General features: G+C 40.1%; 1 protein-coding gene across 1 annotated transcript in view; it reads right to left on the bottom strand.

Moving 5' to 3' along the window:
• dock2 (dedicator of cytokinesis 2) overlaps positions 1-24,930 on the bottom strand; it is an 83,668-nt gene that overhangs the window by 26,976 nt on the left and 31,762 nt on the right. The window contains exons 9-15 of the mRNA XM_062043928.1: positions 21,737-21,827; positions 17,816-17,926; positions 17,613-17,702; positions 13,604-13,708; positions 9,647-9,788; positions 4,102-4,183; positions 3,930-4,014 (exon numbers count right to left, since the gene is read on the bottom strand). Coding sequence (XP_061899912.1) covers positions 3,930-4,014; positions 4,102-4,183; positions 9,647-9,788; positions 13,604-13,708; positions 17,613-17,702; positions 17,816-17,926; positions 21,737-21,827 — 706 coding nt within the window. The remainder of the gene's footprint in view (positions 1-3,929; positions 4,015-4,101; positions 4,184-9,646; positions 9,789-13,603; positions 13,709-17,612; positions 17,703-17,815; positions 17,927-21,736; positions 21,828-24,930) is intronic.

Raw genomic sequence — 24,930 nt, 5'->3', positions numbered from 1 at the left:
CTGAGCTGCCAGTTTTTATTTATTGATTTTTTTTACCGTAAATCAACAACTGTAGACGTTTCGGTGTATTACTGTAAATGCCAAAACAGCACCACAGTTTATTACAGTAAAAAAATTAAAACATTTTTCATTTAGAGAAAAATGCTGTAAAAACCACAGTAAATTTCACCATTTGACCATGAAATCTATTGCTACTTTTACATTGCACAATTTGATGGCTAAATTGCTTTGAAATCATTATTATTAATATGTATTTATATTTAATAAATAGTGTGAATGTTTGAGAATATATTTTTGCATTATTAGACAATATTTAAGTTAACATAATTTGCGATTACATGGAGTACAAATATTTTTTTCTGCCAAAATAGAAAGAAATAATACATTTAGTGAGAAAAATTACAGTACTTTATTGACACATATTATTTCCAGGCTTTCGAGGGCCAAATAAAATGAAGTGGGTTTGACACCTGTACTTTAGAGTAATTGGATTTAAGTCAAAGTAAAAAAGAATCATCCAAATAAGTACTTGAGTAAGGGTTAGTATTCAGTGGAAAAACTACTCAAGTACTGCAACTTTTGCTTTATTTATTCATTAGCTATTTTTTAATGCTACTTGCACTACAACCGTGAAGTAAATTATAATTATATAGCGCTTTTTCTCTAGAGAATCAAGGCGCTTTACATAGTGAAACCCATGATCTACATTCAAACCAGTGTGGGTGGCACTGGGAGCAGGTGGGTAGAGTGCCTTGCCCCAGGATGGCGGAAGCGAGGGTTGAACCTGGAACCCCTTAAGTTGCTGGCACGGTCGCTCTACCAACCGAGCCAGGAGGTCATGTGACCGCCAGGCTCCATTTGATTGGTGAAATATGGAGTCGAACATCACTAGAGTGGTGCTTTCGCTGGATTGGTGAAAGTCATGTGACCACTAAAAGAAGTCTCTCTAACGAGTCAAACGAGCATGTCTATGCAAGCAGTAACCAATAGATTATAAATAAATATGATATAAATAAATGTAGCGATCAGAATGAATCTGTAAGTGCAAGTTAAAACTCTACTATACAAAGCCAACGCCATTTATCAACAACACCCAGAAATGCTTCGCTGGGCCTGAGCTCATCTAAGATGGACTGATACAAAGTGGAAAAGTGTTCTGTGGTCTGACGAGTCCACATTTCAAATTTTTTTGGAAACTGTGGACGTCGTGTCCTCTGGACCAAAGAGGAAAAGAACCATCCGGATTGTTCTAGGCGCAAAGTTGAAAAGCCAGCATGTGTGATGGTATGGGGGTGTATTAGTGCCCAAGACATGGGTAACTTACACATCTGTGAAGGCACCATTAATGCTGAAAGGTACATACAGCTTTTGGAGCAACATATGTTGCCATCCAAGCAACGTTATCATTGACGCCCCTGCTTATTTCAGCAAGACAACGCCTAGCCACATTCTGCATGTGTTACAACAGAAGAGTTCGGGTACTAGACTGGCCTGTCTGTAGTCCAGACCTGTCTCCCATTGAAAATGTGTGGCACCTAAAATAGCACAAGGGAGACCCCCGGACTGTTGAACAACTTAAGCTGTACATCAAGCAAGAATGGGAAAGAATTCCACCTGAGAAGCTTCAAAAATGTGTCTCCTCAGTTCCCAAACCTTTACTGAGTGTTGTTAAAAGGAAAGGCCATGTAACACAGTGGTAAAAATGCCCCTGTGACAACTTTTTTGCAATGTGTTGCTGCCATTAAATTCTAAGTTAATGATTATTTGCAAGAAAAAAAGTGTTTCTCAGTGTGAACATGAAATATCTTGTCTTTGCAGTCTATTCAATTGAATATAAGTTGAAAAGGATTTGTTGTATTCTCTTTTTATTTACCATTTACACAACGTGACAACTTCACTACTTTTGGCTTTTGTAAAATTAACGTTGCCACAAGTAAAGTGTGTTGCATTAAAACTACTCTGGCAAGTAGAATTGATCTAAAACATGACTTAAGTCAATATAATGTGTAACTAACCACCTCTAAAGACGGCACATCTTTTTCTAGCCACAAACACATTCTTTTATGTTCTGCTATTGTTTACTTTTGTAGTTAAAAGCTTGCGATGGTCTAGAGCAGGGGTCACCAACGCGGTGCCCGCGGGCACCAGGTAGCCCGTAAGGACCAGATGAGTAGCCCGCTGGCCTGTTCTAAAAATAGCTCAAATAGCAGCACTTACCTGTGAGCTGCCTCTATTTTTTACATTGTATTTATTTACTAGCAAGCTGGTCTCACTTTGCCTGACATTTTTAATTCTAAGAGAGACAAAACTCAAATAGAATTTGAAAATCCAAGAAAATATTTAAAGACTTGGTCTTCACTTGTTTAAATAAATTCATTAATTTTTTTACTTTGCTTCTTATAACTTTCAGAAAGACAATTTTAGAGAAAAAATACAACCTTAAAAATGATTTTAGGATGTTTAAACACATATACCTTTTTACCTTTTAAATTCCTTCCTCTTCTTTCCTGACAATTTAAATCAATGTTCAAGTAAATTTATTTATTTTATTGTAAAAAATAATAAATACATTTTAATTTAATTCTTCATTTTAGCTTCTGTTTTTTCGACGAAGAATATTTGTGAAATATTTCTTATTATGATTCAAATTCAAAAAAATTATTCTGGCAAATCTAGAAAATCTGTAGAATCAAATTTAAATCTTATTTCAAAGTCTTTTGAATTTCTTTTAAAATTTTTGTTCTGGAAAATCTAGAAGAAATAATGATTTGTCTTTGTTAGAAATATAGCTTGGTCCAATTTGTTATATATTCTAACAAAGTGTAAATTGGATTTTAACCTATTTAAAACATGTCACAAAAATTCTAAAATTAATCTTAATCAGGAAAAATTACTAATGATGTTCCATAAATTCTTTTTTAAATTTTTTCTCTTCTTTTTTTTGGTTGAATTTTGAATTTTAAAGAGTCGAAATTGAAGATAAACTATGTTTCAATTTTTTTTTTTTCGTGTTTTCTCCTCTTTTAAACCGTTCAATTAAGTGTAAATATCATTAATTATTAATAATAACATAGAGTTAAAGGTAAATTGAGCAAATTGGCTATTTCTGGCAATTTATTTAAGTGTGTATCAAACTGGTAGCCCTTCGCATTAATCACTACCCAAGAAGTAGCTCTTGCTTTCAAAAAGGTTGGTGACCCCTGCAATAGAGACAAATGTTTCTGATATTTCTGTCACTTTAGAGAAAAATACAAAGGACTTGATATCGTCAATGTCTCTCTGATTGTCAGAATAATTGTATCGAAGTTATCACTAAACTTTGTGTTTCAATGAGTTCCCGGCAAGCAGACAAAAGCTGTCTTCCATCTCACCAATCAAAAGGCCTGTAAAACTCCACTGTGTAGGATGGGAAGCGACATGAAGGTGTCGGTTTTTTTCATGTATTGTAATCCACAGGAAGACTTTGTATTGACCCAAGATCTGCAAAGCGGAGAGGAAGCAGGACCTTACCCCCCTCCAGGCACCTTTTCTTTTAACTGTTTTGTAACCAAATGCGACGGCTGTTTACGACCCCCTTCCTTTAGAAACAGCTGTTGCCACGTAATCAGGGAAAGTCCAAATAAAAGAGGAGGCGTACAATCTTTGGTCAGAGCGTGGTGGCACACTGTGCAAGGGTACAGGTCTACGCGTCTCTCCTCATTAAACCAAATTTAATTCAGTCTGTGTTTAATTCCTTGCTTCTTGTCTTGTTTAATAGATGTCATCAGTGCTTGAACCTGACAATGATAACACCAATCCAAACTGACTTGTGATAGATAATTGTGTACCTAATGTTGTGACTGAAACTACACCAGAGTACCAGAGCCTCGTTTCAATCTGACAGCAACTTGGTATTCATGTTCCCCACTCGTCTATAAACATCCACTCACAGCAAACTCGTTGTTCGGGTCCACAGGTCCTTTCCTCACGGGTCTGGAATAGCGGAACCGCTGCACGTAGTTGGACTTGTAGAAGCTAGATTGTGTCAATCAAAGGTCAGCGTCATTGAAATGTCTTCTTGTTGGCTCCTGGCATACATTCTCCCCTTCAAATAGCACTGACTTGATGATCTGGTCCGGGACGGGTTTGTTCTTCAGGCGGGGAGGGATCTCCAGCACGGGCTGCACGGTGAAGCACTGAATATCTGTTTTACACCGCTAAGGAAACACAACAGTCTTGCGGACTATAAATACTGGAAGATCCAGTGTTTAAAAGGCTTCTTCAACTGGCGGCACAGGAGCCAAATCTGACAGCATAGTGGCCCCTGAGGTCTGTTCAAAACTTGGGAGGAAAACTCCCAGGACATTCAGTTGATTACAACTGGACTGTTTCGTCTCTCATCCAAGAAGGATAGACTTAGATAGGTCAGATCTAGTCTGAGACTAAGATCTGACTAATCTGCCGTATTTTTCGGACTGTGCGCCTTACAGCCCGGTGCGCCTAATGTATGCAATAATTCCGGTTGTGCTTACGACCTCGAAGCAATCTTATTTGGTACGTGGTGTAGTGATAAGTTTATCAATCAATCAATCAATGTTTATTTATATAGCCCTAAATCACAAGTGTCTCAAAGGGCTGCACAAGCCACAACGACATCCTCGGTGTCGAGTGGGTCTGACATAATATTGTGAAAGTCCAACACATCAGCGAAAGTCCAGTCCATGGTGGGGCCAGCGGGAACCATCCCGAGCGGAGACGGGTCAGCAGCGTAGAGATGTCCCCATCTGATGGACAGGCTAGCGGTCCACCCCGGAGCAGAGTAGAAAAGAAAAGAAAAGAAACGGCAGATCAACTGGTCTAAAAAGGGAGTCTATTTAAAGGCTAGAGTATACAAATGAGTTTTAAGATGAGACTTAAATGCTTCTACTGAGGTAGCATCTCTAACTGTTACCGGGAGGGCATTCCAGAGTACTGGAGCCCGAATAGAAAACGCTCTATAGCCCGCAGACTTTTTTTGGGCTCTGGGAATCACTAATAAGCCGGAGTTCTTTGAACGCAGATTTCTTGTCGGGACATATGGTACAATACAATCGGCAAGATAGGCAGGAGCTTGACCGTGTAGTATTTTATACGTAAGTAGTAAAACCTTAAAGTCGCATCTTAAGTGCACAGGAAGCCAGTGCAGGTGAGCCAGTATAGGCGTAATATGATCAAACTTTCTTGTTTTTGTCAAAAGTCTAGCAGCCGCATTTTGTACCATCTGTAATCTTTTAATGCTAGACATAGGGAGGCCCGAAAATAATACGTTACAGTAATCGAGACGAGATGTAACGAACGCATGAATAATGATCTCAGCATCGCTTGTGGACAAAATGGAACGAATTTTAGCGATATTACGGAGATGAAAGAAGGCCGTTTTAGTAACACTCTTAATGTGTGACTCAAACGAGAGAGTTGGGTGGAAGATAATACCCAGATTCTTTACCGAGTCTCCTTGTTTAATTGTTTGGTTGTCAAATGTTAAGGTGGTATTATTAAATAGATGCCGGTGTTGAGCAGGACCGATAATCAGCATTTCCGTTTTCTTAGCGTTGAGTTGCAAAAAGTTAGCGGACATCCATTGTTTAATTTCATTAAGACACGCCTCCAGCTGACTACAATCCGGCGTGTTGGTCAGCTTTAGGGGCATGTAGAGTTGAGTGTCATCAGCATAACAGTGAAAGCTAACACCGTATTTGCGTATAATGTCACCTAGCGGCAGCATGTAAATACTAAAGAGTGCAGGGCCAAGAACTGAACCCTGGGGAACTCCGCACGTTACCTTGACATAGTCCGAGGTCACATTGTTATGGGAGACGCACTGCATCCTGTCAGTAAGATAAGAGTTAAACCAAGACAAGGCTAAGTCTGACATACCAATACGTGTTTTGATACGCTCTAATAAAATATTATGATCAACAGTATCGAAAGCGGCGCTAAGATCAAGAAGCAGCAACATTGATGACGCATCAGAATCCATCGTTAGCAATAGATCATTAGTCATTTTTGCGAGGGCTGTCTCCGTAGAGTGATTTGCCCTGAAACCGGATTGAAAAGGTTCACAGAGATTGTTAGACGCTAAGTGTTCATTTAGCTGCTGTGCGACAATTTTTTCGAGAATTTTCGAGATAAACGGTAGGTGGGACACCGGCCGGTAGTTCACCATGAGGTCAGGATCGAGGTTAGGTCTTTTGAGTAGAGGATGAATAACCGCTTTTTTGAATGCTAGAGGAACAGTACCAGAGGAAAGTGATAAGTTTATAATATTTAACACTGATGGACCTAATAAAACAAAAAGCTCCTTGATAAGTTTCCCAGGAATTGTGTCAAGTAGACATGTTGTTTGTTTTGTCCCATTTACACATTTTAACAATTCCTCCAATGTTATTTCATCAAAAATAGAGAGACTATTTTGGAGGGCAGTGTCCGTCGTATATACAGTCATATTTGTGTTAATAGAACCCAGTTGTAGCTGAGATGCATTGTCTTTAATCTCTTTTCTAATGACTTCAATTTTCTTATTAAAGAAATTCATAAAGTCATCTGCTGAGTGGGTGGAGCTACTGGGAGGAGTCCCTTGTTGGGTTAGCGATGCTACTGTACTAAACAAAAATTTAGGATCATTTTTGTTGAGGTGGATGAGATTTGAGTAATATTTAGCTTTAGCTGAGGTAAGCATGCGTTTATAAGTTATTAAACTATCACTCCATGCTTGATGGAAAACCTCAAGTTTAGTCGCACGCCATTTGCGTTCCAGCTTTCTACATGATAATTTCTGGGCTTTAGTTTCTTCTGTAAACCACGGGGTACGCCTTTTAGGGGCCCTTTTTAGCTTTAGCGGTGCTACACTATCAATGGTGTCGCGCAGGGCGTCGTTAAAGTTGTTAGTGAGGTTATCAATAGAGCCCACATAATTTGGGAAAGGTGCCATTACTGAAGGCAGTAGGTCAGCAAGAGTCGTCGTTGTGGCAGTATTAATGTTGCGGCTGCTATAGTAGTTATTATTATTATTATTATTAGTTTGTTGACAATGAGTCAGAACTTCGAATTTTATAAGGTAATGATCGGACATTACTTTAGTGTACGGGAGTATCGTAACTTTAGAGGTGGTGACACCCCTGACAAGCACTAGATCTATCGTATTACCGTTGCGATGCGTGGGTTCATTTATTATTTGTGTAAGACCACAGCTATCAATTATAGTCTTGAGCGCCACGCATGGAGGGTCCGATGGGGTATTCATATGGATGTTAAAGTCTCCCATTATGATTATATTGTCGGCGTGCGTCACTAGATCAGCAACGAACTCTGAAAATTCATTGATAAAGTCCGAATAGGGCCCTGGGGGGCGGTAGATGACAGCCAGGTGCAGAGGCAGCGGTGTGACAAACCTCACAGTAAGCACCTCAAACGAGTTATATTTATTATTTAGGTCCGAGGTAAGGCTAAAGTTTTTGTTGTATATTAGTGCAACACCCCCACCCCTTTTAATGGGGCGGGCAATATGCGTTCCCACATAGCCAGGAGGAGACGCCTCACCCAGCGCAAAAAATTCGTCTGGTTTGAGCCAGGTCTCGGCTAGACCAACGACATCAAGATTGTTGTCTCTTATGACTTCATTAACTAATAACGTTTTGGAAGACAATGACCTTATGTTTAAAAAGCCCATATTATAGGTAGTGGGCTGTTTTGAGGAGTTTTTGTTGAAAGTATCCGTAGTAGCAATATTAATAATGTTACGTTTATTATGCATAGTGCACTTTAAATAATTTCGACCATATCTAGGAATTGATACGACAGGAATTTTTAGATAGTTTGCCACCTCAGTAAAATGCATGTCCACCTCTGACGCAGAAAAAACATTATGTGAGTTGTATATTATTCTAGAAGAATTGCTATGTGTGCAGGGATTATCCAGCCTGGCGCTGGCTAGTTCTAGCTTAACAGACTCCTTATTAGCGCTTCTTTGTGGATTAGCATTTAGCTTTTTCGTTAGCCCCGCTAACAACAACGCATTTAGCTTTGTTGTTAGCCCCGCCCGACACCCCCGCTTCTGCTTCCGAGCGCATCGCTTACGTCTCTTTCGCTGACGGTCTCCGCTGGTAGTGGACGCCGCTGCTTCAAAGGCCACTGCTGGATGTAGCTCGCGAAGAATTCCCAAGCTAGCGAGTAGGACCATCGTACACGCATCTTTCAGCCCAAAATGGCCCGATCTCTCCACATCCAGAATCGTAAGTCGGTCGTAAGTGATCACGGAGTGAACACGCTGTGAGCCAGCCATGAAATTGACTGAATTGAGGGGTATTTTTGCCAAATCGGTCTACACTTCCAGGAGCGCTCGCACGAAGCCGCTGCTCTGAAGCGCAGCCATCTTGGATCAAAGTGTGATCAGTAGATGGCAGTTACACATAAGAGATACACTACCGTTCAAAAGTTTGGGGTCACATGGAAATGTCCTTATTTTTGAAGGAAAAGCACTGTACTTTTCAATGAAGATAAAGAAATACACTCTATACATTGCTAATGTGGTAAATGACTATTCTAGCTGCAAATGTCTGCTTTTTGGTGCAATATCTACATAGGTGTATTTCCAGCAACTATCACTCCAGTGTTCTAATGGTACAATGTGTTTGCTCATTGGCTCAGAAGGCTAATTGATGATTAGAAAACCCTTGTGCAATCATGTTCACACATCTGAAAACACTTTAGCTCGCTACAGAAGCTACAAAACTGACCTTCCTTTGAGCAGATTGAGTTTCTGGAGCATCACATTTGTGGGGTCAATTAAACGCTCAAAATGGCCAGAAAAAGAGAACTTTCATCTGAAACTCCACAGTCTATTCTTGTTCTTAGAAATGAAGGCTATTCCACTAAATTGTTTGGGTGACCCCAAACTTTTGAACGGTAGTGTACGTGTAGATTGCAATATGACAACACCACAATTGTATATGTTCCATTGAAAATATAGAACATTACACGCGGCGCTCCAAAATCTATCAAAATGTTTTTAGTGTGACTTTGGTAAGCTATGAAGCCACACCGCTTGATGGATTGTACTGTGCTTCAACATAGGAGTATTATTATGCTGTGTGTATAAGGTAAGACACATTATCTGGCGTTTTGTTTCGCAATATTATGCAAAAGCAACTTTTCTTACCTTCTGGTACCTGCTGATCTGTATTTTGAATCTGCATAAGTCCTGAAAATTTGGGCGCGTCCGCCTTTGTAGTTCGTGCCGACGCTGTAGTTGATAAGCTTCTTCTTTTTCTCTATCTTCTTGTTATCCTCCGCTGTTGCCATTTCTAATATAAAGTAGTGTAAAGTTCTTACTTATATCTGTCAGTAAACTCACCATGAAAGCACTAAAACATACCGGTGTAGTGAGTTGACATTATTCACCCAAGGAACTTTAGTTATTAGAGAGTTCCGGTAGGACGTTTTTTCACGGGACACATTTCGGGCGTTGTTGTTGCACTAGTGAGCCACGGATGAGGTGCGCCTTTTGTATGAAAAAAAAAACCTGACTAGACCCGCTCATTGGCAGTGCGCCCTATGGTACGGAAAATTCAGTATGTTGTTTGCAGCAAATCCTTCCAAATCGCAGTTTCTGTTGGCCAGACAAGGATACACTGCAGGGGAGAGTTCCAGATGTCGTCCCCCGGCATGGTGGTGGTGTTGAGGCGCACAGCGCTGGGGAACTGACTCATGAGATGGTTCTGGAAGTCCTCTCTGCGCTCGTACTCTTTACCTCGGTGGATGAACACCTTGTTCTGTTGGAAAGGAACAATTACTGTGCAATGTTTCAAAACAATTCTACCTTGCTCCTCTCAAACCGAAAATGGAATTCTATCTGTAGCTATAAGAAATAAACACTCTCTGGGGCAGTTGTTTGGACTCTACAGCTTTTCTATCTTTCTATAAAGTGTGAAAGCTCCAAAGCATTCACACATATGTTTTTTTCTTCTTCTTCTCCAGATTTTGGCGCGCTCTACCTTCCACATTTTTCATCACATTCAAAGTGTTCCAACTTCAAACTGTTCAGTTTATTCGGGAATCGCAGGCTTTCCATTCAAAATGAATTAGCCATTTTTCAAACTTCCACCATTTCCACATTTTTCAACCCATTCAAACCATTCCACCTTCAACATATTCCACTCCCCCTGGAAATTCAAAATACCATTTTTCCAAGTTCAAAACAAGTATAGGCAAGGCAAGGCAACTTTATTTGTATAGCGCTTTTCATACACAAGGCAGACTCAAAGTGCTTCACAGACAACAAAGTGAAATGAAAGAAAATAAAAGCAAAATTAAAATGCAGACAATAAAAATAAGAACAGTGCAGACGTTAAAAGTTAAAAGATTAAAAGATTTAGCTGAAAGCTAAGGTGAACATAAAAGTCTTCAGTCTAGTTTTAAAAGTAGTGAGAGTTGGGGAGAGTCTGACATCTTCAGGAAGTTTATTCCAGCTATGTGTTGCATAGTGACTGAATGATGATCTCCCTTGATTTGAGTTTACTCTTGGAACCGCTAACAGATTGCTCTCAGAAGATCTTAGTGATCTAGAGGGCGTATATAGTGGGAGCATATCAGTGATATACTTGGGCCCTAGACCATGTAGTGATTTATATGTGAGCAGGAGGATTTTGAAATCTATTCTCTGATGTACAGGGAGCCAATGTAAGGATTTAAGAATTGCTGTAATATGTATAGGATTTTCCAGAATTCCTGGTTTTCCAAAACCCTATTTCCACCCTTTTTTCTGGCGACTACTCCTTCCACATTTTTCAACGCATTTCAACCGTTCCACCGTCAGAACATTCCTTTTTTTGAACTGGAAAAATTCCCGGTTTTCCCGAAATTCCAGGAATTCCGTAATACCATTTCTCAATTCAACATGTTACTACTTCAAACAATTCAAACCGTTCCAACTTCAAACTGTTCAGCCTACTTGGGAATCGCAGGCTTTCCCTTGAAAAATTCCAAAAATTCCCAGATTTCCCAGAAAACCTGGAATTCTGGGAATTTTTGGAATTAGAAAATTCCCACAATTCCAGGTTTTCCGGGACATTATTCCCATTCAAAATGAATTGGCCATTTTTCAAACTTCCACCATTTCCACATTTTTCAACCTATTCAAACCATTCCACCTTCAACATATTCCACTCATCCTGGAAATTCAAACTTTAATTTTTCCAAGTTCAAAAAAATCCAGGAATTCCCTGAATTCCCTTTTTTTCAAACACTTTTTTGACTCTTTTTTTTCTGGCGACTACTCCTTCCACATTTTTCATCAAATTCAAAGCGTTCCAACTTCAAACTGTTCAGCCGATTCGGGAATCGCAGCCTTTCCCTTGAAAAATTCCAAAAAATTCCCAGATTTCCAGGTTTTCTGGGAAATGTTTCCCATTCAAAATGAATTGGCCATTTTTCAAACTTCCACCATTTCCACATTTTCAACCCATTCAAACCATTCCACCTTCAACACATTCCACTCATCCTGGAAATTCAAACTACCTTTTTTCCAAGGTCAAAACAATTATAGGATTTTCCAGAATTCCTGGTTTTCCAAAACCCTATTTCCACCCTTTTTTCTGGCAACTACTCCTTCCACATTTTTCAACGCATTTCAACCGTTCCACCGTCAAAATATTCCTTTTTTTCCAGAAATTCCTGGAATTCCTTAATACCATTTACTACTTCAAAATTTCTTAACCGATTTGATTAAATTCCAACACCAACCATTTCAACTCATTCAGAACATTCAAGGGTTTTAACATTTTCCAAAAAATTCCAGCTTTTCCCGAAATCCCCAAATTCCCATGAAATTCCCATTGAAATAAATGGGACATTTTTCAAAGTTCCACAATTCCCACATTTTTAATCCAAAATATTCAGCCTGTTCAGAATTGTGTGCTCTCCTTCAACAATTTACAAAAAATCCCGTATTTCCAAGAATTTCCAGTTTTCAGGGTACATTTTCCCCATTCAAAATGAATTGTCCATTTTTCAACCTATTCAAACCATTCCAACATCAACACATTTCCACTCATCCAACCAACACTTGCCCAAGTTCCAAACCAAATTCCGGTTTTCCTGGAAATTGAAACTATCATTTTTCCAAGTTCAAAAAAATTCCAGGAATTCCCTTTTTTTTCAAAATGTTTTTTTTGGCGACTACTCCTTTCACATTTTTCAACCCACTTTAACCGTTCCACCGTGCAAATATTCCTCTTAATCAGGACAAAAAACAAAGTTGTTTTTTGAACTGGAAAAATTCCCGGTTTTCCCGAAATTCCTGGAATTCCTTAATACCATTTACTACTTCAACATTTCTCAACCGATTAGAAAATTTCCAACACCAACCATTCCAACTGATTCAGAACATTCAACATTTTCCAAAAAAATCCCGCTTTTTCCCGAAATCTCCAAATTTCCATGAAATTCCCATTGAAACGAATGGGACATTTTTTCAAAGTTCCACAATTCCCACAGTTTTCATTCGATTCAAACCGTTCCAACTCCAAAATATTCAGCCTGTTCAAAATTATGTGCTCTCCTTGGACAATTTTTAAAAAAAAATTCCCGTATTTCCAAGATTTCCCAGTTTTCAGGGTACATTTTCCCCATTCAAAATGAATTGTCCATTTTTTTTAATTCCACAATCCCAACATTTTTCAACGTATTCAAACCATTCCAACATCAACACATTTCCACTCATCCAACCAACACTTGCCCAAGTTCCAAACCAAATTCCGGTTTTCCTGGAAATTGAAACTATCATTTTTCCAAGTTCAAAAAAATTCCAGGAATTCCCTTTTTTTCAAACCGTTTTTTCTGGCGACTACTCCTTCCACATTTTTCAACCCACTTTAACCGTTCCACCGTGCAAATATTCCTCTTACTCAGGACAAAAAACAAAGTTGTTTTTTGAACTGGAAAAATTCCCGGTTTTCCCGAAATTCCTGGAATTCCTTAATACCATTTACTACTTCAACATTTCTCAACCGATTTGAAAATTTCCAACACCAACCATTCCAACTCATTCAGAACATTCAAGTCTTTTAACATTTTCCAAAAAAATCCTGCTTTTCCCGAAATCTCCAAATTTCCATGAAATTCCCATTGAAATGAATGGGACATTTTTTCAAAGTTCCACAATTCCCACAGTTTTCATCCGATTCAAACCGTTCCAACTCCAAAATATTCAGCCTGTTCAAAATTATGTGCTCTCCTTGGACAATTAAAAAAAAATCAAATAATTTCCAAGATTTCCCAGTTTTCAGGGTACATTTTCCCCATTCAAAATGAATTGTCCATTTTTTAAACTTCCACAATTCCCACATTTTTCAACGTATTCAAACCATTCCAACATCAACACATTCCACTCACCCAACTAACACTTTCCCAAGTTCCAAACCAAATTCCGGTTTTCCTGGAAATTGTGACTCTTCAACATTCAAACTATTCTTTCACTACATTCTGTCAGCATGTCAGTTCAATTTCAGCATTGGAGCATTTATGTCAGATTCTGTGCAGAGCGCTGTTACTGTACAAGTACATTTTAGCACCAAACACGAACACACACCCTGAGAAATGGAGGGTAGCCCTGCCCGTAGTATCCAACTGCAAAGTAGTCCGGCTTGGGCCTCAGTATCTTCATTATGTTCTCGTAGAACTTTGCTTGTTTCTCCTGCAGACAGAGAGAGGGAGGGGGAAAAAAATCCATACTCGGTGCATTCCATGTGCAGTTGTAGCATTATTTTTTTCTTTTATCTAATCGCAACGCTGCTCTCAGCAGAATGCGAGGACTTAGATGGTGATGGATGTTGAAGAAAATAAAGTGCACAGCATTCAAGGTCATTTCTACAACCACATAAATTCTACATTAGCTGAGAGAGCAAACTGCAGGAGTTGTAATGAGGGATTTTTCTCCAATGTTGCAAAAAGGTGAGGTCCGACCAGTGAGGAGGTGTTTGGAAGAGAGAGATAGGCGTCGAATCAAAGGTGGAGGGTTTGAAATAGCTCAACACAAGCAATGAATATAATGACTTTAAAGGAGCCATATGTAATCATTTCATGTCAAGTCGTCATTACATGGCCCTGATATGTCAAAAGGCATTAATAAATCATGTTCTTTTCCAATACCTCTATCACTGAATTGATTAACGTGGACCCCGACTTAAACAAGTTGAAAAACTTATTGGGGTGTTACCATTTAGTGGTCAATTGTAGGGAATATGTACTGTACTGTGCAATCTACTAATAAAAGTTTCAATCAATCAACTGATAACAGTAGTTCAGCCGGGATATGCTCATTTCAAAATTAGATTTACAGCCCCGAAATCTTGTTATTGTTTTCATTTCGATGCCTCGCCCTCCACCGTTTGACCAATTAGAAAGTCTGTGAGTGTGTCACATCCAGGTTGCCAGTTACACACCACCATCTTCCTCCAGCTACTGCCACTGGTAAAGTTACTAAACATGTCAGACCTTAGTCAATCTAAAAGTTACCATTCTCAACTTATTCATGACAAAGTCAGGAACAAAACGAGGATTTGTATCGGGGATGCCTTTGAAAGATGGAGACCATTGAAGGCGGAGAAGACTTTTTCATCTGACGCCAAACTTGCTAATTCCCTCCTTGATAGGTAAGTCAGGCATTTACATTATCTTATTACTTGTAATAAATGGAAATGGACATTTGGTATATAAACTATATTGTCAAATACAGTCTATGATCTTGTCTGACAAAGCTAGTATGTTCCTGCAACCAATGCTTAGTGTGATGGTTCTTAGCTCCTAGTGTAATGCTTAGCATGCTAGCCCGGTCAATGACACATGGACATACAGGCTAACGGGGGAAATAAATGCTCGCTAGCCTGTATGTCCATGTGTCATCCAACTGACAGGCAACATATATTGTGGACAAATAAAAGCTATGTGGATATGGGTAGTGTCAGTGCATATTTCCTTCTTAATATGCTGATACGCTGAGGAAATGTGTTCCAACATTAGCACGACTGTCGTCATGGCAATGTGAAAGGTATGGAGACAGCCAAATCACATGATAAAAAAATTCCTCATTCATGTTTGCATATTGTGGACTACATGTACCAAGTTATATGGCAATCTGAAAGGTTTGAAACAGTAGCCTATAGGCATACCTTGGTAAAATGTCTCCTCTTCAGTTTCGGGCGTACATTAGGCTGCTAAGCATGCTCTACTTATTGTCACCAGTATAACCATTGCTAGCGTTGGTTGTAGTTGGTTTAAGTCTTTGTTTTCTGATAGTACTGACAATAACCATATGATTGCTATTTGTTGTGATATTGTACGTACTTCTTCCTGAAAATAGCCTAATTTCTGTGTAAAAGGTGTTGGTTAGAGATTTGTTATTTGACAAACTGCTTGTCTATTCAGCTATTATGGTCCCAGCACCTCAACCCTGAGTAAGAGGCAGTGGAAGTTTGAAGCTCCTTGGAGTAGCCCAGTCCATCCAGTTGGATTCGTATGTATAAGTTGTCACGTTGTGATCCTTTTCAACTTATATTCAATTGAATAGACTGCAAAGACAAGATATTTCATGTTCACACTGAGAAACTTCCTTTTTTTGGTGCAAATAATCATTAACTTAGAATTAAATGGCAGCAACAAATTGCAAAAAAGTTGTCACAGGGGCATTTTTACCACTGTGTTACATGGCCTTTCCTTTTAACAACATTTGGGAACTGAGGAGACACATTTTTAAAGCTTTTCAGGTGGAATTATTTCCCATTCTTGCTTGATGTACAGCTTAAGTTGTGCTATTTTAGGCTTCATAATGCGCCACACATTTTCAATGGGAGACAGGTCTGGACTACAGGCAGGCCAGTCTAGTACCCGCACTCTTTTACTATGAAGCCACGCTGTTGTAACACGTGGCTTGGCATTGTCTTGCTGAAATAAGCAGGGGCGTCCATGGTAATGTTGCTTGGATGGCAACATATGTTGCTCCAAAAGCTGTATGTACCTTTCACTATTAATTAACCTCTTAAGGCCCAAGCTGTTTGTTTACATTCTTTTTTTTTTATTTCTCTTTTCTACTTGGGTTATTGGACCCTAATTAAAATTAAAACTAAGAATCATCTTTTGATATGATGTACACTACTGTTCAAAAGTTTGGGGTGACATGTAAATGTCCTTATTTTTTAAGGAAAAGCACTGTACTTTTCAATGAAGATAACTTTAAACTAGTCTTAACTTGAAAGAAATACACTCTATACATTGCTAATGTGGTAAATGACTATTCTAGCTGCTGCTTTTTGGTGCAATATCTACATAGGTGTATAGAGGCCCATTTCCAGCAACTATCACTCCAGTGTTCTAATGGTACAATGTGTTTGCTCATTGGCTCAGAAGGCTAATTGATGATTAGAAAACCCTTGTGCAATCATGTTCACACATCTGAAAACACTTTAGCTCGTTACAGAAGCTACAAAACTGACCTTCCTTTGAGCAGATTGACTTTCTGGAGCATCACATTTGTGGGGTCAATTAAACGCTCAAAATGGCCAGAAAAAGAGAACTTTCATCTGAAACTCGACAGTCTATTCTTGTTCTTAGAAATGAAGGCTATTCCACTAAATTGTGTGGGTGACCCCAAACTTTTGAACGGTAGTGTACTTAGTCTATAAGTAACAAACGTGTACTTCACATGTAGTGACATGCTAATTCTTATTTTTACACTTTTTTTTTTCCAAATTCCATTGTATGTTATTCTCTTCTGACACCACCAGATGGCAGTTTAAGTGTCCACATAAGTGGCCATAAGACCCCAATTCAGTAGTGTACACCATTTTGGAAATAAGAGCTAAAAGGTGCTGTCCACGCATGTGGCCACTAAGCCTTTAGAGGTGGATCGAAGGTGCGTAATATCATGGCTTACGTGCAGTGATTTCTCCAGATTCTCTCAACCTTTTTGATGATATTACGGAGCGTAGATGGTGAAATCCCTAAATTCCTTGCAATAGCTGCTTGAGAAATGTTGTTCTCAAACAATTTGCTCAGGCATTTGTTGACAAAGTGGTGACCCTCGCCCCGTCCTTGTTTGTGAATGACTGAGCATTTCATGGAAGCTGCTTTTATACCCAATCATGGCACCCACCTGTTCCCAATTTGCCTGTTCACCTGTGGGATGTTCCAAATTAGTGTTTGATGAGCATTCCGCAACTTTATCACTCTTTTTTGCCACTTGTGCCAGCTTTTTTGAAACATGTTGCAGGCATCAAATTCCAAATGAGCTAATATTTGCAAAAAATAATAAAGTTTTCCAGTATGAACATTAAGTATCTTGTCTTTGCAGTCTATTCAATTGAATATAAGTTGAAAAGGATTTGCAAATCATTGTATTCTGTTTTTATCTACCATTTACACAACTTCACTGCTTTTGGCTTTTGTATTTAAGACCGCGTGGTCAATTGAGTATAGCCATTAATTGGAGTGGTAAAATGTATATTAAAAAGCATTTGTTGGCATTGAAAAATCCCAATGGTGGAACGTCCGCTCGGTCCTCTGTTGACATTCTGCTGCAAAAAGATGCAGAGGTCACACGTTACCAGTCTCTTGCTGAGTAGCTCGTAGTCAAAGATCTCGTTCTCGTACTGGTCAGCGAGTTCCTTGCACAGAGTAATGGATTCTTCCCACATCTAGACGCACACGCCAGAAAAGATACGAGAGGTGAACACTTGGAAGGATGTTTTCTTGTCTGGGCAATTTCAACGAAACAGATCAGGCGGGTGAGCCAGAAGACAACACTGACCTTCCCCATGTCGAAGTAGTCGATGATGGTGTCGTAGAGCGTTTCTTTCAGCTGCCGCTGCGTCTGGGAGCCGTGGAACTCAAACTGGGGGCTGCACATGTCATCGGACCACTGGAGGGGTACAAACAAACACACTCGAGCGGGAAGGACACCATGTATGATGAAAGCATGTTTCATCCATTCATTTCCTCTAGCGCTGACAGGGTGAATAGCTGCAATAAAGTCACTTGTGTGAACCACTGCACATGCAATGACAATATTAAAACAAGTCTGCAGGCTTTAGGGCGTTTTCTATTGGGGCTCCAGTACTCTGGAATGTTCTACCGGTAACAGTTAGAGATGCTACCTCAGTAGAAGCATTTAAGTCCCATCTTAAAACTCATTTGTATGCACTAGCTTTTAAATAGACCCCCTTTTTAGACCAGATCCTTTTTAACCTTCTAGCCTAAGTCTATGATCATGAACTGATGAAGCCTACTTGAATGAGAGACAAAACGTCTTCTACGACAAACCAAACCGTCCAGTTGCGATCGATTGAACGCCCTGAGATGACAATGGCCTGGATGAATAAGAACATCCATAGACCTGGGAGATGACAATGGCCTGGATGAATAAGAACATCCATAGACCTGGGAGATGACGAATAAGAACATCCATAGACCTGGGAGATGACAATGGCCTGGATGAATAAGAACATCCATAGACCTGGGAGATGACAATGGCCTGGATGAATAAGAACATCCATAGACCTGGGAGATGACAATGGCCTGGATGAATAAGAACATCCATAGACCTGGGAGATGACAATGGCCTGGATGAATAAGAACATCCATAGACCTGGGAGATGACAATGGCCTGGATGAATAAGAACATCCATAGACCTGGGAGATGACAATGGCCTGGATGAATAAGAACATTCATAGACCTGGGAGATGACAATGGCCTGGATGAATAAGAACATTCATAGACCTGGGAGATGACAATGGCCTGGATGAATAAGAACACCCATAGACCTGGGAGATGACAATGGCCTGGATGAATAAGAACATCCATAGACCTGGGAGATGACAATGTCCTGGATGAATAAGAACATCCATAGACCTGGGAGATGACGAATAAGAACATCCATAGACCTGGGAGATGACAATGGCCTGGATGAATAAGAACATCCATAGACCTGGGAGATGACAATGGCCTGGATGAATAAGAACATCCATAGACCTGGGAGATGACAATGGCCTGGATGAATAAGAACATCCATAGACCTGGGAGATGACAATGGCCTGGATGAATAAGAACATCCATAGACCTGGGAGATGACAATGGCCTGGATGAATAAGAACACCCATAAACCTGGGAGATGACGATGGCCTGGATGAATAAGAACACCCATAGACCTGGGAGATGACAATGGCCTGGATCACATATGTCAGAGTCAAGGCCCGCGGGCCATATCCGGCCCGCGAGAAGGTTTTTTACGGCCCTTGGGATGATCTTGATTTATTATTAGAACCGGCCCGCAGACCGCAGATCTTTTACACGCACCAAGCGGATGCCGGTCCAAGGTTCCGAAAGGGGGCGAGCGGCCCGCCGGGACGCGCCTGCCGGCCGAAGGGCTGCAGCCCGGCCGTCAGTCGCGGAGCCCGCCGTGCCACGCGCGCCAAGGGGGCGGGCCGAAACCCGGCCCCGAGGCCCTGAGACTTCTGCTTTGTTTCCCCAAACCGCGCGTCACCGCCGGGCCCGCACCACCGTCGGGCTGCAGCCCGAGCGTCGGTGGCGGAACCCGTCATGTGCCGCGCGCGCCAAGCGGAGCGGGGGGGTCAAGCGGGCCGAAACCCGCAGGCCACCCCCTCACCACGAGGCCCTGAGACTTCTGCGTTTGACCCCTACGCGCGGCCCGTCGGGACGCGCCCGCCGTCAAGCCACGAGGGCCAGCCGTCGGGTCGCGGAGCCCGCCGTGCCACGCGCGCCAAGGGGCGGGCCGAAACCAGCGGGGGGGTTTCGGGCACCCAACTCGCCTCCCTCCCACGGAGGGAGGAGGGGGGTTTAATGTGAACATTACTGTGCAATCACATATTTAGAGTTTTTACTCAATTCAAGTTTAAAAGTTAAAGTTTAATATTTGTTTTCACTGCATGTTACTTCTCCTTAAACAAAGTGTTGTTTTTGATTTATAGATTTTTGCACTTTATTTTATTGTATTTCAATTTAATTATATTTTAAAAATATTTCAGTTGAGTGGATGATAGAAAATTGCTATTATTGTTTTTTTCTTTGAAGTAAATTTAGCCCACTTTTGCTAAAATAGAAAATATAGGCTACTGATGGTGCCTTGAATACCGGTTTCTTTCATTTAATGTTCATGTTATGGGGATTTTTATATAAAGGAAATTTGTCTTTTGTGTCTGTTGAAAATTAAAGATTACTGACAGAGCCATAAGAAAATATTGCTTTATTTATCTGATCATATTGGAATATATTTGTTAGGTTTTCAGTAGGTTCAATTAGGTTCACTAGACTATATGCGTCATTTAAAAAATTTTCAATGAACATTCGAACAGTCCGGCCCTCGGCTTGTAGCTAAATTTTTTATTTGGCCCTCCGTCCATTTGACTTTGACACCCCTGGCCTGGATGAATAAGAACATCCATAGACCTGGGAGATGACAATGGCCTGGATGAATAAGAACATCCATAGACCTGGGAGATGACAATGTCCTGGATGAATAAGAACATCCATAGACCTGGGAGATGACAATGGCCTGGACGAATAAGAACATCCATAGACCTGGGAGATGACGATGGCCTGGATGAATAAGAACATCCATAGACCTGGGAGATGACAATGGCCTGGACGAATAAGAACACCCATAGACCTGGGAGATGACAATGGCCTGGACGAATAAGAACATCCATAGACCTGGGAGATGACAATGGCCTGGATGAATAAGAACATCCATAGACCTGGGAGATGACAATGGCCTGGATGAATAAGAACATTCATAGACCTGGGAGATGACAATGGCCTGGATGAATAAGAACATTCATAGACCTGGGAGATGACAATGGCCTGGATGAATAAGAACACCCATAGACCTGGGAGATGACAATGGCCTGGACGAATAAGAACATCCATAGACCTGGGAGATGACAATGGCCTGGATGAATAAGAACATCCATAGACCTGGGAGATGACAATGTCCTGGATGAATAAGAACATCCATAGACCTGGGAGATGACAATGGCCTGGATGAATAAGAACATCCATAGACCTGGGAGATGACAATGTCCTGGATGAATAAGAACATCCATAGACTTAAGAGACAAGCAGTTCTGCAGCAAATTCCTAAAAACACTAGAGGGTTCCTGTTGTGTGTACTGTAGTAAATGCTGCAACATGTTTGTTCTAAAAACAGCACAGTACATTTAAGCAGGCAAATGTGGCACACCTACCTTTACTGTAATCAATCAATCAGTGTGTAAGTAGCCTCCCCGAAGTACTCATAATAATCCATTCAAGTTTACAGCCGGGTCAAAACATATCTCCTGAAATTTTACTAACAGTGCATTCGTTTTTTGGACCAAATCCTACTAAAATCCCCCAAGAACTATCTCAATGCAGTGCATACCTCTGCCCATCTGCCACGGAGTGTCCCCAAAGAGGCATGAGCGGTAATGTGTGTGTGTGTGTGTGTGTGTGTGTGTGTGTGTGTGTGTGTGTGTGTGTGTGTGTCCATCAGCATAGTCCATGCAGCCTTTGTGTCCGTCATAAACTAACCTCAGCGTTTTATCATTGAGAGGCCTCGTCGGGCTATGTTGTTTTTATCGCCGCCGATAAAAGGGCTCTCACTCAAAGGCAGGCAGACATGTGATTAGACGGGCCGTAAATGTCACTGACTCAATCCCACGTTGTGTGCCGTACCTTGAGCAGGCGGGAGTGCAGCAGCAGTGTGTACGCCGCCTCGGTGTAGTTCTCACCCTCCAGGTGAAGGTCTCGCAACTTGTAAAGATACCTGCAAGCAAACACACACTAGCTATATTCACATGCATAGGTCAACCCTGGAGAAGATGCACTGTATGGGTCCACTAGGTGGCACTGTTGGACAGTCTGACATTCTTCCAAGTCTATGGGGAGAGTTTGTATCACATTCATCTCCCTCTGACTAGGAACCACATCTCTTCACCAAGTGGCGACATGCGGGACTTTCTTGCAAAAGCAATGATGACAAACAATGGCTTCCGGCTGCCTTTAAATTCAATTCCTCCTTCTGTTTGGACCAACCTGCGGCCACATGTTCATTCAGGGCACAATAATATTGAAAGCGTCCTTTCCTCCATCATATCTCACTCACTCACTAAATTATTTTTCCTTCTTGATTTATTTCCTACTTTTGACTGGAAAATACACAACATATTCTATATACTGCAGTATAAGGTTGTCCCCATACCAATATGTTGGTACCGGTACCAAAATGTATTTGATACTTTTCTAAATAAAGGCGATCACAAAAAAATGACATTATTGGCTTTATTTTAACAAAAAATCTTATGGTACATTAAACATATGTTTATTATAGCAATCAAAGACCAATATTGTCCTTAAAGGCCTACTGAAATGACATTTTTTTTATTTAAACGGGAATAGCAGATCCATTCTATGTGTCATACTTGATCATTTCGCGATATTGCCATATTTTTGCTGAAAGGATTTAGTAGAGAAAATCGACGATAAAGTTCGCAACTTTTGGTCGCTGATAAAAAAAAGCCTTGCCTGTAGCGGAAGTAGCGTGACGTCACAGGAGCTAGTATTCCTCACAATTCCCCGTTGTTTACAATGCAGCGAGAGAGATTCGGACCGAGAAAGCGACGATTACCCCATTAATTTGAGCCAGGATGAAAGATTCGTGGATGAGGAACGTTAGAGTGAAGAACTAGAGAGGCAGTGCAGGGTGTATCTTTTTTCGCTCAGACCATAACTTAGGTACAAGCTGGCTCATTGGATTCCACACTCTCTCCTTTTTCTATTGTGGATCACGGATTTGTATTTTAAACCACCTGGGATACTATATCCTCTTGAAAATGAGAGTCGAGAACGCGGAATGGACATTCACAGTGACTTTTATCTCCACGACAATACATCAGCGAAGCTCTTTAGCTACTGAGCTAACGTGATAGCATCTGGCTCCAATGCAGATAGAAACAAAATAAATAAGCCCCTGACTGGAAGGATAGACAGAAGATCAACAATACTATTAAACCATGAACATGTAACTACACGGTTAATCATTTCCAGCTTGGCGAAGCTCAACAATGCTGTGTTGCTAACGACGCCATTGAAGCTAACTTATCAACGGGACCTCACAGAGCTATGCTAAAAACATTAGCTATCCACCTACGCCAGTCAGCCCTCATCTGCTCATCAACACCCGTGCTCACCTGCGTTCCAGCGATCGACGGTGCGACGAAGGACTTCACCCGATCACAGATGCGGTCGGCGAGACGGAGGAAGTTAATGTGAGTTCGGCGGCTAACGCGTCTGCTATCCATCTCTGTCTTCCTGGTTGTGTTGCTGCAGCCAGCCGCTAATACACCGATCCCACCTACAACTTTCTTCATTGCAGTCTTCATTGTTCATTAAACAAATTGCAAAAGATTCACCAACACAGATGTCCAGAATACTGTGGAATTGTTCGATGAAAACAGAGCAGTTTGTATGGTGACACGTTGGGTCCGAATACTTCCGTTGCCGTCGTGACGTCACGCGCATACGTCATCATACATAGACGTTTTCAAGCGGAAGTTTAGCGGGAAATGTAAAATGTCACTTTATAAGTTAACCCGGCCGTATTGGCATGTGTTGCAATGTTAAGATGTCATCATTGATATATAAACTATCAGACTGCGTGGTCGCTAGTAGTGGCTTTCAGTAGGCCTTTAAATAAGTGAAGTGAATTATATTTATATAGCGCTTTTCTCTAGTTACTCAAAGCACTTTTACATAGTGAACCCCAATATCTAAGTTACATGTAAAGCAGTGTGGGTGGCACCGGGAGCAGGTGGGTAAAGTGTCTTGCCCACACTGCAAAAAGTCAGTGTTCCAAAACAAGAAAAAAAATTACAAAAATTAGGGGTATTTCATTTAAACTAAGCAAAATTATCTGCCAATGGACAATATCGGAATATCGGATATCGGCAAAAAAGCCATTATCGGACATCTCTAATCTTTCTACCAAGCCTTATCTTACTAAAAAGTAGTCTCTGTAAATGGACTAGACCAGGGGTCACCAACCTTTTTGAAAGCAAGAGCTACTTCTTGGGTAGTGATTAATGCGAAGGGCTACCAGTTTGATACACACTTAAATAAATTGCCAGAAATAGCCAATTTGCTCAATTTACCTTTAACTCTATGTTATTATTAATAATGAATGATATTTACACTTAATTGAATGGTTTAAAAGAGGAGAAAACAAGAAAAAAATTACAATAAAATTTTGAAACATAGTTTATTTTCAATTTCGACTCTTTAAAATTCAAAATTCAACCGAAAAAAAGAAGACAAAAACTTAAAAAAATAATTAATGGAACATCATTAGTCATTTTTCCTGATCAAGATTAATTTTAGAATTTTGATGACATGTTTTAAATAGGTAACATCCAATCTACACTTTGTTAGAATATATAACAAATTGGACCAAGCTATATTTCTAACAAAGACCAATCATTATTTCTTCTAGATTTTCCAGAACAAAAATTTTAAAATAAATTCAAAAGACTTTGAAATAAGATTTAAATTTGATTCTACAGATTTTCTAGATTTGCCAGAATAATTTTTTTGAATTTTAATCATAATAAGTTTGAAGAAATATTTCAGAAATATTCTTCGTCGAAAAAACAGAAGCTAAAATGAAGAATTAAATTAAAATTTATTTATTATTCTTTACAATAAAAAAAATACATTTACTTGAACATTGATTTAAATTGTCAGGAAAGAAGAGGAAGGAATTTAAAAGGTAAAAAGGTATATGTGTTTAAAAATCCTAAAATCATTTTTAAGGTTGTATTTTTTCTCTAAAATTGTCTTTTTGAAAGTTATAAGAAGCAAAGTAAAAAAATTTA

The sequence above is a fragment of the Entelurus aequoreus genome, linkage group LG04 (genome assembly GCF_033978785.1).
Source record: "Entelurus aequoreus isolate RoL-2023_Sb linkage group LG04, RoL_Eaeq_v1.1, whole genome shotgun sequence".
NCBI lineage: Eukaryota > Metazoa > Chordata > Actinopteri > Syngnathiformes > Syngnathidae > Entelurus > Entelurus aequoreus.
The sequence above is the reverse complement of the archived record's forward strand: the minus strand, read 5'-3'. Positions and strand labels throughout refer to the sequence as shown.